Here is a 15,669-nt window from a genome sequence, read left to right on the forward strand (position 1 = left end):
CACTTAAAAACAAATATTATTGCTCACAGTCAGAAATAGTATCTTTGAAAACATATTTAATCACATCCGAATAAAGTATCATCCATAGCCCCAGACACTCACAGACAATTTGCACGTCTAAATAAGTGAAAGATTTTCTCTCTGTCTATCTCCTCTTCCTTCTCCCTCGTGCTGGTAAGGAAACACATCTCTCACACACACACACTCACCGACACACTTCTTGATCTGGACACATGCCATTAACCTCAGCTTGGCTCACCTCAGCTGGGAAACAGGAGAGCAAACGCATCCCATAATGGAGCCCAGAGCAATCTTTTTCCCTGTTTTGTACCCAAAAGCAACTTGTTCAGACTTTGCATATTGCATCCATTTGTCATTGTTAGTCAAGGGCACTGCAACACTGTCTTGTCAGTGGCACAGTTCTTGGTGTTCTGTTATTGTGCATTTAAAAGGTGTGTGTGTGTGTGTGTGTGTGTGTGTGTGTGTGTGTGAGTGCACATGTGTCTGTCAGGTGATTTTAAATTTGTTTTCATGCCTTTAAATGTATGCATATGAAAAACTGGACACCCGAAGGGACCAAGGGCAAATATTCCATTGTTCTTTGAGCGAACTACTTTTTATGCAAAAAACACATATTTGTTCCTGTAGGTTTTTGTGGACTTGTAGTAGAAAATGATAAGCACGTTCTCTGTCGTTGTGCCCAGGGGAAAACATCAGTTTAATTCTTGGAAACTTTACTTACCTACCAGTGCAGTGGCCATATTGAACCTGCCTGTTTGGAATGGGCTTGGCCTGAACTGGTTGCAGCTTTCTTTCTGGAACTGTAAAAGTGACCTGCAGTACTTGAGCTGTGGCAGGTACAGAGCGGCTGCAGGACTCAATCCACAGAACCCTGAAGCAGAGAATCAGTGGTTACCATCGTTGTGAACAATTGTTCCATTACGTTGATGAGCAGAACACTGGTTGTCTGTTTATTCAAAGTTTAGCAGTTTTGAGCATATAGTCTGAGTCCAAATTGCATGAGATTCAACACTGCACGTCCCAGGGCCTCTACACATACCTCATATGAAGCCGAAAGGATGAATGGTTCTCCAGATATATGAGCCACAGACAACAGACAGAGATCAGAGATTCCTGGAATTATTAGACAGATTAGTGTTTGCGGGTGGGAAACCAATTAGGGGCACCTGCTCTGCTGCGGTTGTCTCAGGGTAATAGTGCACATAATTTCTTCCTTGTATATTTTATGAATGTATATATTAATACACAGGTAGCACAATTCCATCCACAGCCTCTGACCACACTGTCAGCAGCAGACAGTAAGTGTTTAAATGACTAAAATAATAAACTCACATCGAAAGCTTTATCACCTTTATTTCCTTGTTGCCTCAACTCCATCCTTCTTGCACAGTTTGAATGCCAGGTTCAATATTGCTTCAGCCCTGCTCATCATCTGAGAGTGAGGTGTTTAATGTGAAAATATGTCTGGTATGTGTTAGACTGTGGAGTATTTTAAATGGTTCAAAATGTAGGTTCACTAGTGGCACATTTCGCTGGTTCTTAGGGGGATGTTATTGCTGCCGGTGGTTATCAGTATTAAATCAACTTTTGATGTGTCTGATGGATGCATGTGAGTCAGCTGGTGTTTAATTGTTGTATTTATTTATTTTCCTTATTGATTATGTGAATGTATTCACTCTAGAAGCTTTGTAAGTCTATGTCTGCACAAACCCATATATAGGTGTATCTGAATGTGAGTGCGTTCTGTTAGGAGCGAGGGTACACACAGGATTTCTGTGAGTTTGTGCGAATGTGTTTTTGGGCATAAATGGTTTTATGCTGAATGCTGAAATGTACTCTATTTATATACGCATCATTTCAGTGTCAGTGTGTACATCTGATGCATATGAGAGGTTCAGTAATCCGAGCATCTCATGTAGAGTGCAACAGAGTGTGTGTCTATGCAAGTGTGTGTCCGCACGTGTCTCTCTGTTACAATTTCTATGAACCCAACCCAGTCCCCAGCTGCTGTTGCTCAGAACTCGCTCTTTTTCCAACATTTTTTCCTCAGTCAGTGGAAAGCTATGCAATTAGAAAACACCCCGAGAGATTGACAGTGGGATCACATGCAGTTTGACAAGGGGTCGCCCCGAGAAAGCCCCGTCAGATACCTAAGTATTTTTAATTAAACAGCTCTCTGCACTGGCAGCGGGCTTTCCCTCTCCAGTTCAAAGCCTCCTGCTCTGACCCATGTGTTAAAAGTTTGTATCAGTTTTCCATCGCTGTGTTTTGCTTGGCGCCAAAGACACGCACCCCAAAATTGTCTTGTTTAAAAGCTAGTTTGTTTACAATTCACTCTCTCTCTCTCACACCCCCCCCAATTACCATGTGTGCAGTGTGATCAGGTTCAGGGTGTGTAGCTGTACCCACTCCCGTTGGTCTCAGACCCAGTTTGTCCAAATGCTTTGAAATCGAGTTAATCTAAAGAAAAACTAAAAGAGCAATTGTGTACCAGTGTCATTAACAGATCTGGCTACAAAAGCCCTTCACCCCCCCCACCCTTCCGTTTTATTTAAACGTTAAAACAAGTAAAATAGAGCGCTCATCTGTTACTGAGGCACTTCATCAATAACATTTGTCCGTCTGATGTAAAATCGATATGACACACACTGACACAATGCCGGAGCAATGGTAAATGTGCCGTCATTTGTCATCGACTGGCAATAAAGATATGTCACAATTGATTTTAGCCCCCCCCCAAACACACACACACACACACACACACACACACACACACACACACAAACACCCTCTCTTGCTCTTTTGCAGTAGCGGTAATAGAAATAAAACGAATGCTTCTATGACTGAAGCATGGTCAGTCTTGCCAAACTCAATTAATACTGGAGCAAAGGGGGGGGGGGGGGTAATGGTTTGTGGGTCTGTTTGTTGTGTTTTCATTGGGATGCCCTGCCGGAGATGTTAAAAAATAAAAGAGAGGGAATGGGTGGATGGATGGGTGGAATGATCTGTTTTCTTCTGATCTCTGCTTAATATATATGACTTAAACTCTTCCCTATTGTTATTTTCCCCTTGTTCTGCTTTCTTAACTCATTTTGGGTTTAGCTCTCACGTATCTTGATCTTCACAATTAGAAAATAATTCTCAGTCACATCAGACTGATAGATTTTATTGATCTTAAATCATGTCTAGATTTACCAGATTGATGCTTTATTTATTGGAATGCAATTTAATTTACTTACCTATTTACTTTATTTAAGTGTTTAATACAGTTCTGACCCAGTTTAAAAATTTGAGGGTATCATATTGATTTTTTTTAAATAGCAATTACTGTACAAAAACTTGAAACAGCAGCAAATGTGAGCAAATAATTTGTGTGCATTGCGAACGATTTACATTTTATATATGTGCTTGTTTCACGAGGCTCTAGTGTGGGTGTGTGTGGGTTCCACACAGTGACCGCTGTGTGTATGCTTGTCTGTAAGACTTGACATCGCAGTTTGTTGCCACCGGGTTGTGTACTCAAGTTGCGCTGGTGGTAGCGAGCAACATCTGTTTTGGGCTTGTTGTTCCTCTTGGCTGCTTTTCAATTGGATTTCCTCAAGCAGGGCCAAAAGCTGTCACCTCTGCCAGGCTCTGTTAGCGATCACCGCCGGCCCCTATATTAAGTAGGTGGTTCAGGGCTAAGCTAATAACTCTCCCTCCTCTCCTGAGCCATCACACACCAGTTCTGGTACTGCTGCTGGCCTCAGCGTGCGCCTGTGTGTGTGTTTGTGTGTGTGTGTGTGTGTGTACTCTCAGTTTTCCTCTCTTGCTATACACCCTGTACAGTCAGGCTGGCTCAGGGGGGTCCCCTCCTCAACGTGACAGCCCAAATGACTGGATATTTGTGTGGGAAAGAAACAGAGTCCTAATAGCTCAGTGAATGACGGATCCACTTTCCCTAATCACGTACAATAGGAGGGAAACAGGAAGAATACTTTGACCTCAGACCCACCCTCACACACAGACTATAAACTGTAACTCGTCATTGTGTAGAGAATTAAATCGTGAGTTTAATGCTACAGGATGAAAATTAAGGCCTGTCTATTGTTTCAAAGGCTGTGGAACTCTTACAGAAAATAACAATGCTGACATCTTCTTCTTCTTCTCATCATCATGATTGCATGTATTTACATCCAGTTTCACCAGTTAAGTTAATCTCTAAGGTCGTTTTCAAACCTGAAAGTCCAGTTTCTTCTTCTTTTGCTTGCTGCTTGATCTGGACCCTGGTCTGAGGAACCTTCCGAACCTGTTGTTTTGGTTCCAGACCAAACAAGGTTGATGTGAAAGCACCCTAAATACATAATTAGGATTAAACGTTTTCGTATTTGGATTTTGAAAACTTTATTAGGCCTGAATAAAAAGTAGCATCAAGTTGATTAGGTCTGTATTTAGTTTTTCCACTGAACTTATTACCGTCTTGCTTCTTGCTTGGCCTGAGCCGAGCTCCTCTGGGTTTTGCAGAGCTTCTATTGCGACGTGTTTACCTCGTCACCCTGACAGAGTAGCTGCCCGTCTACCTGCCTGTCTGCCTGCCTCTGTGTGTGCCAGCTTCTCCAGGCCAGCTGGAGCAGTTACACAGAGCTGGATTTGATCTGAGGACCTGCAAAGTATCAACTCCTTATTTCACAGCCCTGACAGACACTTTGATTTGACGTGCCATGGGCAGTTAAAGTGAAAGTTATGTATACATGTTAATTAAACTGTTTATGCGTGGAGGGGTCAGAGACATTAGCAGGTCCCAGTGCAGAAGTGTGAATTTCTTTTCTTTTTCCTCCATCACAGCGTTTTAACCTCTTCTGTCTCTCATTTCCGTAATGATTACCAGGTGCGAGGGGCAGAATTTCTCTCTCCCCTTTTTTTTTGCCAAGTGGGGATGCAGATAGCTCTATTTGTGAAAAGTGTCTCTGTGTGTTTGAATTTAGGCCGGGGTGTTTGACGTCGGCTCCAACAGCTTTCACTTCAGGCATTAGGAGGCACCGAGGCCTGGAATTCTCAAAAATTATGAGGTTTTGGTTTTCAGCAGGTTAAGATTAAGCCCGTCTGTCCAATAGAAAGATGCCATTTGTGAAAGGTTCATACCGTCTCTTTTTTTATTTTTGATATAGGATTATATGTGTATGAAACATTCTGACATTGAGTTATACCAGGACCTGATGTTTGACTGTGTGGTTTACAGTTACTCCAAAGAAATGAACGCAAGCATAGCTATATATCAATGATGACATTTTTTTCTATACATATAAACCGATACTTAATTTATGCATATTTGTCATGATAGAGTTGCTTAAATGACTGACATTGTGTTTTAGTAAAAGCTGAATCTAGTTCCCCTTAGAGATGACGTAAAGCACGAGATTGGAAAAGACCATTGCTGTACGTTTTTGACCATTCATTTAGAATCATATATGCTGTACATATGCATTAACAGAAACCATATGGCGGTTCTACCTAAGTCATACTAAGGATGGGCAGATGAGAAAAGACATGAACAGTAAACTTAGACTTTTAAGAGATGGCTGATCATAAGATGGTCCACATACTGTATCCAGGAATGATTGGAAACGCCTCCTCTGCTAAAAAACCATACAGACACAAGTGTGTGAACCCAAGGGTGGAGGGGGCCCATGTGTACAGTGGTTTTATTAACATTTCTTATCGGAGAATCAAAGATTTCAGTCTTTGTGAAAAAAGAAATGGCCCACAGTCCCTCTCCTGACACTGAAGACATCTTATTGGGTGTGATCACAGGTGGCTACAGGCTCTACACTACTTTAACATTTCTTTTGATTAGTGAGCTGATGAAATCATTACCCTGTGTTAGTCATGGCAGAGACTGCCAATATGGACTTCAAACAGCCTCACTATTTCCTCGTGATTTGAATCTCACTACCAGCCAGTGTTGCCCATAACTGCACATGTATGGGAGGTTGATGGAGATAGAAAGATGTGTCCTGAAACGTAAGGGGACGGTAAATATAGAGGCAATTAAATACACATTCTTTTGATCGATTCTATTAAAAGATTTTGTAATAATTTATACACAGACAAATGTGCATGTGCTTTAGTTTGTGTTAATAGCCTGTTATGTAGAGTGGAATGGGGCATGTGCAAAACCGGTGAAATTTACAAATGCAAAGCAAAATTTCTGTTCTCCATAGTGGAACACTTCATGTGCCGTGGAAGCTTGTTGCAGATGTGTGGACTTAAACAAGGATTTATCAGTGGTCCAAGCTGGATGTAGAGGTTTGCATGGCTGCAGAGGATGCACGGGTAAAGTCTGTTAACACCGACAGATTCAATTTGTACCAGTGTGGTGATGGAGGATTTCCCAGCATCTTTCCAAAAGTGCTGTATCTTTATTTCGATTGACACTGGACTAGCTACAGTGTCTGTGAAACATGCCAGTTCCACTGATTCAGTTTCCTTTCTCCTTAGTTACATGGCTGTCTTTACAAACAATACAAAACCTTAACAGGGATATTGAAATGTTTGAATGTTTAATGGAAACATCAGATATAGAGTACACACTGCTTGTTAAAGCATTAATGACTCTGCAAGTAGGGCTTGAATCTATATGCATCTTTTTCTTGATTTTCACATTTTTTTATTGGTTCTTGTCCAATTAATTAAAAGTGCAACGAGACAGAATTTAGTTTTTCACAGCATATGCTGCATATTTGCTGCTTGTTGTATGTTGGTGGTTAGCTGCCACTCGTGTGCTTCTACAAAGTGGTTGTAAGGAAAAGGTCACAGGGTCGATGCTGGCTGCTACAAGTGCATCAATCAACAGCCTTGTAGTCTATGGAAAAGTCTCCTTCAGCTAAACACTGCTCTCTTCTTACTCCCTCACTTTATCTCCACATACAAGAACCTAAGGGGCCTTTCACATAAATAACTAAGTATGTGAAAGGCCCCTGATCTGTTCTGCTCCCTGGCAACTGATTCAGTTAACATGGAAATAAAAAATCGTAGCTGCATTTAATAATACAGGAGCCGTCCATCTAAACAGACGGTAAGAATCGTTTACTTACCAAAGACGTTTTAGGAAAATTAGCTCTTGTAATTAATTTCACATTTTCAAATTCGAATCCCTTTGAGTACATTCACCCACGCACGCTAACCCTGAAAATAAAGCTTTTATTAAAAAATATCACCAGTGCCTGATGGATCACCTTAAACATTTAATGCACTCAGCTGATGCTTTTAGTAAGAGTGAGTTGCAAGAACCCCGGTGATAGAATGTGACAATGGAGGCTGTCAGCGTCACAAACTGTCAGTAGTAAACAGGAGGATGATGAGCGCATCCTGCTTTAATTGAACTAAAATAGTTGAACTTTGTAGGTTAATCGATCTTTTTTTTATTTAATATTTTTATTAAGAGGTTAGGCACAGTAGGTCAGGAATCAATGTCAAATTTACATTGGGTATCACAAAATCTCAGCACGACAATCAGCAATACACAGAGACATTAACACCACAAAAACACTGCGCATCTTGATGGATGAAGAATAGTATATACAGTCTTCCTCCTAGAATTTTTTTCTTATTTTATGGACCACATGAACGTGGTCCAGTGAACAACACATTACACAACTCAATGAAAACAACAATAAAGATAGATAGATAACTGAAAATTCTATTAAGTAACAATTAAGTATTAAAGCTGCACAATATAAACAAATTAAAAGGAAAAAACAAAACAAAAGGAAAAACAAAAAAAGAATAAGTAAATTAATGAATGAAAAGGAAGAAGAAAGAGAGAAAAGAGAGAGAGAGGGGGGGGGGGTCCGTCAATCAGGGGGCAGGGACTGGAGAGAGTGGAAGAATGTAAGAAAGGGAAGCCACTTACTATAACATCTGTTAGAGCTACCTTTCACTGAATATCTGATCTTTTCCAGCTTTAGAAAAGAAGGTGAATCGATCTTTGACTTAGATTTGAGTTTTCCTGCTTTTACAGACAAAGTCCTCTGACAAGAAAAAGCCGGGTTCATTTGAACAGATGCTGCTTCCTGTCTTCCTCTACAACACAGCACATCTCTCTGGGGTAATAATGTTTTTGGTCAAACACAGTGTTTGTTGGCTTTAACTTTTTAAACATACAATTGTTCCCTAATTAGCTGGATGCTAATTAATTTATGCTCCCTTGTTTGATGTACAGTATCGCAATACTTTGAAAGCAACTGTGTTCGTTCTTTGCATAAATTTGTTGCACTTGCAGCTGAGTTCAAAAGAATCTGGACTGGGTTTAGAAAAGCACACATGCATTTAAATAATGCGCCCCATTTTTCGCCTCTGTTTGTTTTTAGTGGGAATATTAATGAATTAACATTTTAAACAATCCATCTTTATTGTTGTTCTGCCACTTATTTTTAACTCAATTATATTTTAATAGATCATTTTTCCTAATGTGCACAGCATGTTCTCCCCACTTTGTTCACTACACAACAAAAGATTAATTGCAAATCAGAGGAATGATCAAAAACATGATAATCAAATTGCAACAATAAGTTGGAAATTGCAATTCTAATGCAATACAATAGGGTATGTGTTGCAAATTAACCACCCACTTGTCTAGTATTGTATGCGTGTGCCTGCGTATGTGTGTCTGGGTGCGTTTTCATACATGATAAACAATATATGCAATACACTGCTTGTGCTTTTAAAGTCATTGTGAATGAACACCATAGGTTTATAGTGCCTTACTCCATTGTCTGGCTTGTTTATTATCACAACTCTCACTACACTCTAACAATAATGGCATTCCTCAGTATCAGTAGTGCTGTATTGATCAGAATGCCTTTGTATGTGATGTGTAATTAAAGTAGTTGTATGTGACTTTAAAGTTTTCAGTGGGTTATTGATAACACACAGAAATAAGACAACGGAGCCAGCTTCCTTGGCGGCAGGTGCAGTTACAGCTTTATTCCAAATACTTAAATATTAAGGTGACCTGCGAACTAAAATCATTAAACGTGTGAAACAAATGTCAAATAAAACACAGCCCTTTTGAACTTGTATCGGTTAACATGTGCTGAAAAAGGTCCCAACTTGCCATGTTATGAACGTGTCTAAAACGGCTTCCCACCTTTGCAACCCCACAGTCTCTTGTGCTAAAGATAATATATAATATATTATATTATATTATATTATATTATATTATATTATATTATATTATATTATATTATATTATATTATATTATATTATATTATATTAAATTATATTATATTATATTATATTATATTAAATTATATTATATTGTATTGTATTATATTATATTATATTATATTATATTATATTATATTATATTATATTATTTTATATTATATTTTATATTGATATTTGTATCACAAAACCTGGTATTCAGTAATGTCAGTATCGGTATCTGCCCCCTAACATCAATATCGGTCAGGTTTTGCTTTGTAGCCTTCACAGACAAAACATGATGTGATTGTTTTTCTTCTGTCTCTGAACTGTTGGAGTGTTGAGAGTTAAAGAATGAAGCAGATGGTGACGTTTGAAAGAATCAAAACTCAGCTGTAGAAGCCCTTATGCAAACTCTGGTATTGGTAAACAAATAGATTGATCCCGCCGTCATCATATTGTGCGATGGAGCAGCAGATATTCCTTTAAATCCTCACATTCTCACATGCAGCTGAAAGTAAGAAATATAGAGATCAAATCACAGATCTCAGCGTCAGATTCCTTGTTTTGCCAGTTGTCGGCGGCATGTCAGAGACCAGCAGCACTGTCAGTTTAAAGAGGATGGATGCCTTAAGGTGTCACCTGACAGCCCAACGGACACGGCAATTCAGTCCCTGGAGGACGGGAGAGCTTCCAGCCGGAGGGGAATGGGCAGTAGCTGGGGCTAGAGGTCGGCATCGTCGGCCATCGCCAGGCCTGTCACTTTGAATGGGCCCCCAAATCATGTTGTCAATGGTGATGCATCGAGATCTCCCGCTGGCAAAAATTGGATGCTCCAAACTCAGGGTGATTGATGCGTTGATCAGGTTGAGCCTGCTTGTCCTCAGGATGTGTCCTTACCCTCGTTTGAAGATGAAGCAACTTAGACACAGCGGTGAAAAGGGGAGAGATGCACTTCTAAAAGTTTCTTTCTTTCTTCCAATTTTTTGCGTGAGCTAGACCGACGTCGTCGTATGATTGGCAAATGAAAGAATCTACTCCATCCATCAGCCTTGAATTTTATAAGATTTTACCTGCCTTTTAATTTTTCTTGTTACATCCTTTGTGGCACGGTTCAATCGGTGCTCGGAGAATGTTGTTCTCACTGTTTCCATTGACGGGACGGGAATACATTATGGCCCGAAGGCAAATGCACAGCTTGTACATTCAATGGATGCCACAATGGATTGAAATGACAAATAACTGTTTTTCTGTGCAGCCTTTATGCGTCCAAGGGCATGGCATTCTTGGGCCCTGGGTACTAGCCGTGGAGTTTTGTGAACACGAAATATCTTCTTTTATGTGTCATTTTTTTCATTATGCTCCCTCTGTCTCTCTCTTTCTCTGCTTTCCTCCAGTGGTTTTCCTTGATAGTTTCGTCTGGCCTGAGTTGCTCTCTTTATGTGTATCTGTGTGTTTGTGTGTGTGTAAATATAAGTGTGTGTATTTGAATGGTTGTATTCATACTGTCTTTGTTTCCTAATAATAAATAGGAATTTTTGTGTTACATGTGCAAAGTGAATGTATGGATTTTGTGTGTCTGTGCATCGATGGCATGAGTGTTTGTCGGCGCTCGATCATACATGTGTGTGTGTGTGTCTGACGACAGGCACTAGAGATTTTCTATTTCGATAGAGCTGTGCGGAACCTTGGGTTGGAGCCTTTGAATGCTCAGCGGGGGCCACAACGAGGAGCAGGAGTATTGTCGACGGAACAAACGCTGGCCTTACAGAGGTGGCCCAGTTTGGAGGAGTTGAACCCTTTCAAGTCGTGCCTCTTCTCTCGTTACTTATCACCAGAGTCTATATTGCCAGGATGTATGAAACAGCCAAACCCAAAAACATGTCGGCACACTCATTACTTTTGATCTGTTTTTTTTTTTTCTTAAGACAAGATAAGAGAGAAAACAACTGTAACAACTTTGTCCTCCTCCTTGTTCCTCTCGCTCTCTCTCTCTCTCCTTCCCTCTCCCTTTCTTTGTTTGCAGGGCCTTTTCATCTTCCTGATATATGGGGTGTACAACACAGAGGTAAGTCTGCATTTTGTCTCAAGGCTGTCGGAGTGAATGAGAGAAATGACAAGTTTCTGATGGGCTCCCTGCTTAAAAGCTGTGTGGGTGGGGTGTGAGAGTCTGAGTGTGCGTGGGTGTGTGTGGGTGTGTGTGTGTGTGTGTGTGTGTGTGTGTTTGTGTGTCAGCGTGTGCGCGAATGTGCGTTGGTGGATGGGAGGAGGGATCGGAAGGAGAGGAGGGGACATCGTTTCCATGCGAGCATCCCACTGCCCTTCATGCTTGGACTAACTTATATGCATCCGAGTCCGACCATTAAACACTGACACGCCGCGGTTCCCAGCCACTCATTCCTCACCCGCAATGGCTAATATTTCACTGCCTCTTTAAGTTTTTAAACTCACGGCCCTCCATTTAGCATCCTGACAAAGCCGCTAGCCGGGGCTCCGCAGGGCCCTAAGCAGTAGCCGCAGCAGGATGGAAATAAGCAAAACAATATGCAACCAACAGTAAGCAATGAGGGGAATGAGGAACTGTTGTATCCAGATGCTGCGTTATTACCATTTAGATACGCCGCGGGTGGAGGGCGGTTGAGGGACAGAGACAGAGAGATACAATTTAATGGATGAGACTGGAGTCATGAAAATCACTCTTGGTCAAAAACGGCTCTCACTGAATGTAAATCGGGTTAACTTTAGATGTGCAAAGGTGATATAACAGCTGATCCTTCTTATAATACGGCCCTGTTTCCTGAACATGGGCTCTGTTTCACATTCGTGGACACCTCTCCCATTCCAGACTTTTACGAGAAAGTATAAAAGGATTTGCTTTGTAGCACAGTTAACAATTCAAGACAAGGAAGTTTCACCCCCGATTTAACAGTAATCTCTCAAATTACTGCCCGAGTATTTCATATCATTGCAGAAGTCAGTGAAATAGTTTTCTGAAGATTACATGCGATTAAGCGAATGGATAAGACTGCTGATATCAAAGCAAAATAATAAACAAAATGTATAAATTCTGTAAACAGTGTTTCCTTTGTGGGTTGATTTAACCATAGTTGACGCGTCTTTAGTTCTGAAGAATGCAAACAAACTATTTATTCCTTTGCCTCTTGTGACTTTGATTATATATTCAAGGTCATTGTCGACATATAGAAGCTTTTTTTTTAAGATCTGGGTAACATGCAGTCATGTTACTTCAAAGACAACAGGCAATGTTACACTAGTCCACACTGTTTTCTTGAGAGTCGTTTATTTTAAATTTCATCACTTCCACCTACTTTGTGTTCTTGCTGAAGTGGGTTAAAGTCAGGATGTCCTTGATCCTGTGGTCTCCACAGTTTGTGAGCAGCTCACATCCCGGCTTTCACACTGATTCACATCTACACTTGGTTTATGTGGGCTGGTTTTAGTTATCACCTACTCTGACAACTCAAAGGAGTTCTTCGCACAATAGAAAATTTAAAAAAAAGCTTTAAATGAATGAAGCACCTAAGTTATGTTTCTTCCCTGTAACCAGAGTGGGAGGGAGAGGCCAGTGTGAGGCAGGGATGTTGCTTTTGTGTCATTTAGACTAACCAGCCTTGATGGCAGGGGCTATTATCCTCTCCTTTAATTACATTATCACTTCAGTTCACCACCTGCTTTACATGGCAGTATGACTGATAAAGCGTGTGGCAGCAGACATGCAGAGGTATCAGAGAAACACTCTTTAGAGTAAAGTAAAAACTTTATAACTAAAGTTGCTGTTACTTGTTAATCTAGCAGAACAAATGAGTCTTTAACCATCATAGGGTGAAGACAATTGTCTTTGAAATGCTAAAGAAAAGCTGGTGAATTAGCTCAAGCTTCAAAGTCAGAAAATGCTCCATTCACGAGGCTGGTTTCCAGGTTATTTATTATAATTATAAATATGGCGTTGAAGACAGACTGCGTCTGCTGCTATTACGCTCAAAATACAACGTTTTAATTGCTAATTACCTGACAATAGCTTTCCATTATTCATCGCAATTAGCTTTTCCTTGGTGGTCACCTTGTAATCCTGCGCTTTGATGACCTTTTATTTCCATCAGTTCCAAGGATGTCGGCAGGTGTTGTCGGGAGCTCTGCTTTCATATGGTAATCGCTTAGCGCCCATTTACATGGGGAGCCACGCTTTGCATCATGGCGAAACCTTGAGTCTGCGCAAAAACCTCTTAAACACATAACGATCATCTAAAACAATGCCCTTCCCCTCATTGTCAAATGATTAATTAAGTTGTGTCATGTAATTGCCTCAGCATGCCGGCTGCTTTTGATATCAATGGAATCCCCAGGACTTACTTTCCCCCATTAAATAATGTGAAGACGGTGTCTCTCCAACATCTGCACCGTGTCGAAGGCCTTCTGCTGATCTGCTCAGAGAAACCAGCGGGGTTTTGTAAACATGATCTGGTTGCTGTTGAATCTGCGCTGTCACAAGGCTCCGGCTCTCTTCATTATGTGGCCTTTCAACGGTGGCACATATGCAAAACATCCTCTGTGTACCCACGCTGTCTCTGAGACTGTGCGTGTGTGTTTGGTGTGGTGTCATAATTTATAACACGCAGCGACTTAATGAAGCCATAAGCCATAATGCATATTCACTAACGTGGTGGGCTGGACTGGGACGGGCCGTGGTGATGAGTTCCCAGCCTGCTACAAATTTACAGTGAGTGCTGACAACGTGCAGGAACAAATTCATGTGTGTAGACACAGACACACACAGACAGACACACACACACACACACATACACAGATACGGATACGGAGCTCGTAATGCCAGAGGCTTTTCATGGAAGACACACTTAGTAATTCCTGCTGTTCTGGATGTGTTTTTGTTTGAATTATTAAAGTTCCAGATATTACGCTGCTCTTGTTTACAGCTAAGATGACTCTTCGTAAAAAAAAAAAAAATATGAATATTGTATTAAGATGTACAAATATAATATCTCCCATTTTTTTAATAAAACAATATCAGTAGATTATTTTATGAGTAATTCGAAAAAAGAAGCACCTAAATAACAAATACTCTATTAATAAAATAAGGATAATTGCTTCCTAGCAGGAAAATAATACAATAATTCTTTTTGGGAGAATTGTTTCTTACCAAAGGTTTTCTTAGTGATAATTAATTCACTATATGTATAAACCTATTATTGAATGATCAGTACAATTGTCAAGTAAAATCAAACGTTAATGTAGTTTTATTCAATTGACACATTAAGTGGTTTAATAATTGTTTTTTATAACCTGACATTAATCACACAGTATTCACATGACATATTTAATGATAATTCAAATTAATCAGAAACATTTGGATCAGTCAAATTAAAATATGCCTTTAAATAAATTTTAAATCTAAATGTAAAAAAATAATACAAAAATATTTGTTCTCTGCAAGTCTTATAAACATAGATTATTTAGTTTTTAAGGAGGAAATATGGCGATGAATTACATATTAGGTTTCGGTGTTAGTGAGATCACATCCATATACTGGAAATATATGGATGTACTGTATATCTCTGAGATCTATAAAAGTCTTATCTGGTGTTGTGTGTGTTAAATGAAGGTGTGCAGTACACTGTTTCATCCGGAGTGTAAAAATGTAATCTGTTCTGCTAGGGCGGTCCCTTCTCCTCCAATAGCTCCATTTGTTGGTCCCGGCGCTCTGTGTTGACAGATGATAGCTTGAAGTCGTCTCCTTAGTTTGCCAGCTCTATGTGTCACTTTCAAGTCCCATTAGCTACTGGGACATACTGGAACACACTCTCTCTCACTCGCACACACACATGCACACACACACACACACACACACACACGACTCCCCTGCCGCTGCCCGTCAGTGTCTGCAAGCTAATGCTCAGAATTTGTTATGTCCCCTCCACATTCTCTTTTCATTTTCTCCATTTTAGTGTCTGGGAGCACGCAGGCCTTTGCAGTGAAAGATTTTTGTTTTGATTCATTGTAAGTGTGTTTCATTGAGCGCTATGGCACATGCACTTATCTCTTTCTGTGCCATTCTTTCTCCCTTTCTTTCAGGTTCGCAGCACGGTCAACAGGATCAAAGAGAGGAGAAAAGCGCTTAATTTTTCAGTATGTAATCCTCTATTTTCCTGTGAGCAAGTGTTTGCGTCCGAATGTCTTTCGTGCATGTCTGTGTGTGTGTGTGTGTGTGTGTGTGTGCAGGTGTGTGTCTGCAACACATTGGTGCAACAGACTCAATTTTCCTCCACAGCTTTTGCTTCTCCTGAAAAAAAAAAAATCACAACTCAAGCAATGCCAATGAAAGCCTGCCACACAGCAGACCTGTACATCTGCTATCCTCTCACGAGTCGACAGTCCATGTTAGATGCCCTTATACATCAAACGTAGACCCTTCATAATAGCCCCCCCTT

The 15,669-nt window shown here is 40.4% G+C and overlaps 1 protein-coding gene across 1 annotated transcript in view; it reads left to right on the plus strand.

Moving 5' to 3' along the window:
• Positions 1–15,669, plus strand: part of LOC133011002 (adhesion G-protein coupled receptor D2) — an 83,945-nt gene that overhangs the window by 28,770 nt on the left and 39,506 nt on the right. The window contains exons 20-21 of the mRNA XM_061078677.1: positions 11,232–11,273; positions 15,314–15,367. Of these exons, the coding sequence (XP_060934660.1) occupies positions 11,232–11,273; positions 15,314–15,367 (96 nt within the window). The remainder of the gene's footprint in view (positions 1–11,231; positions 11,274–15,313; positions 15,368–15,669) is intronic.

Source organism: Limanda limanda, chromosome 9, assembly GCF_963576545.1.
Source record: "Limanda limanda chromosome 9, fLimLim1.1, whole genome shotgun sequence".
NCBI lineage: Eukaryota > Metazoa > Chordata > Actinopteri > Pleuronectiformes > Pleuronectidae > Limanda > Limanda limanda.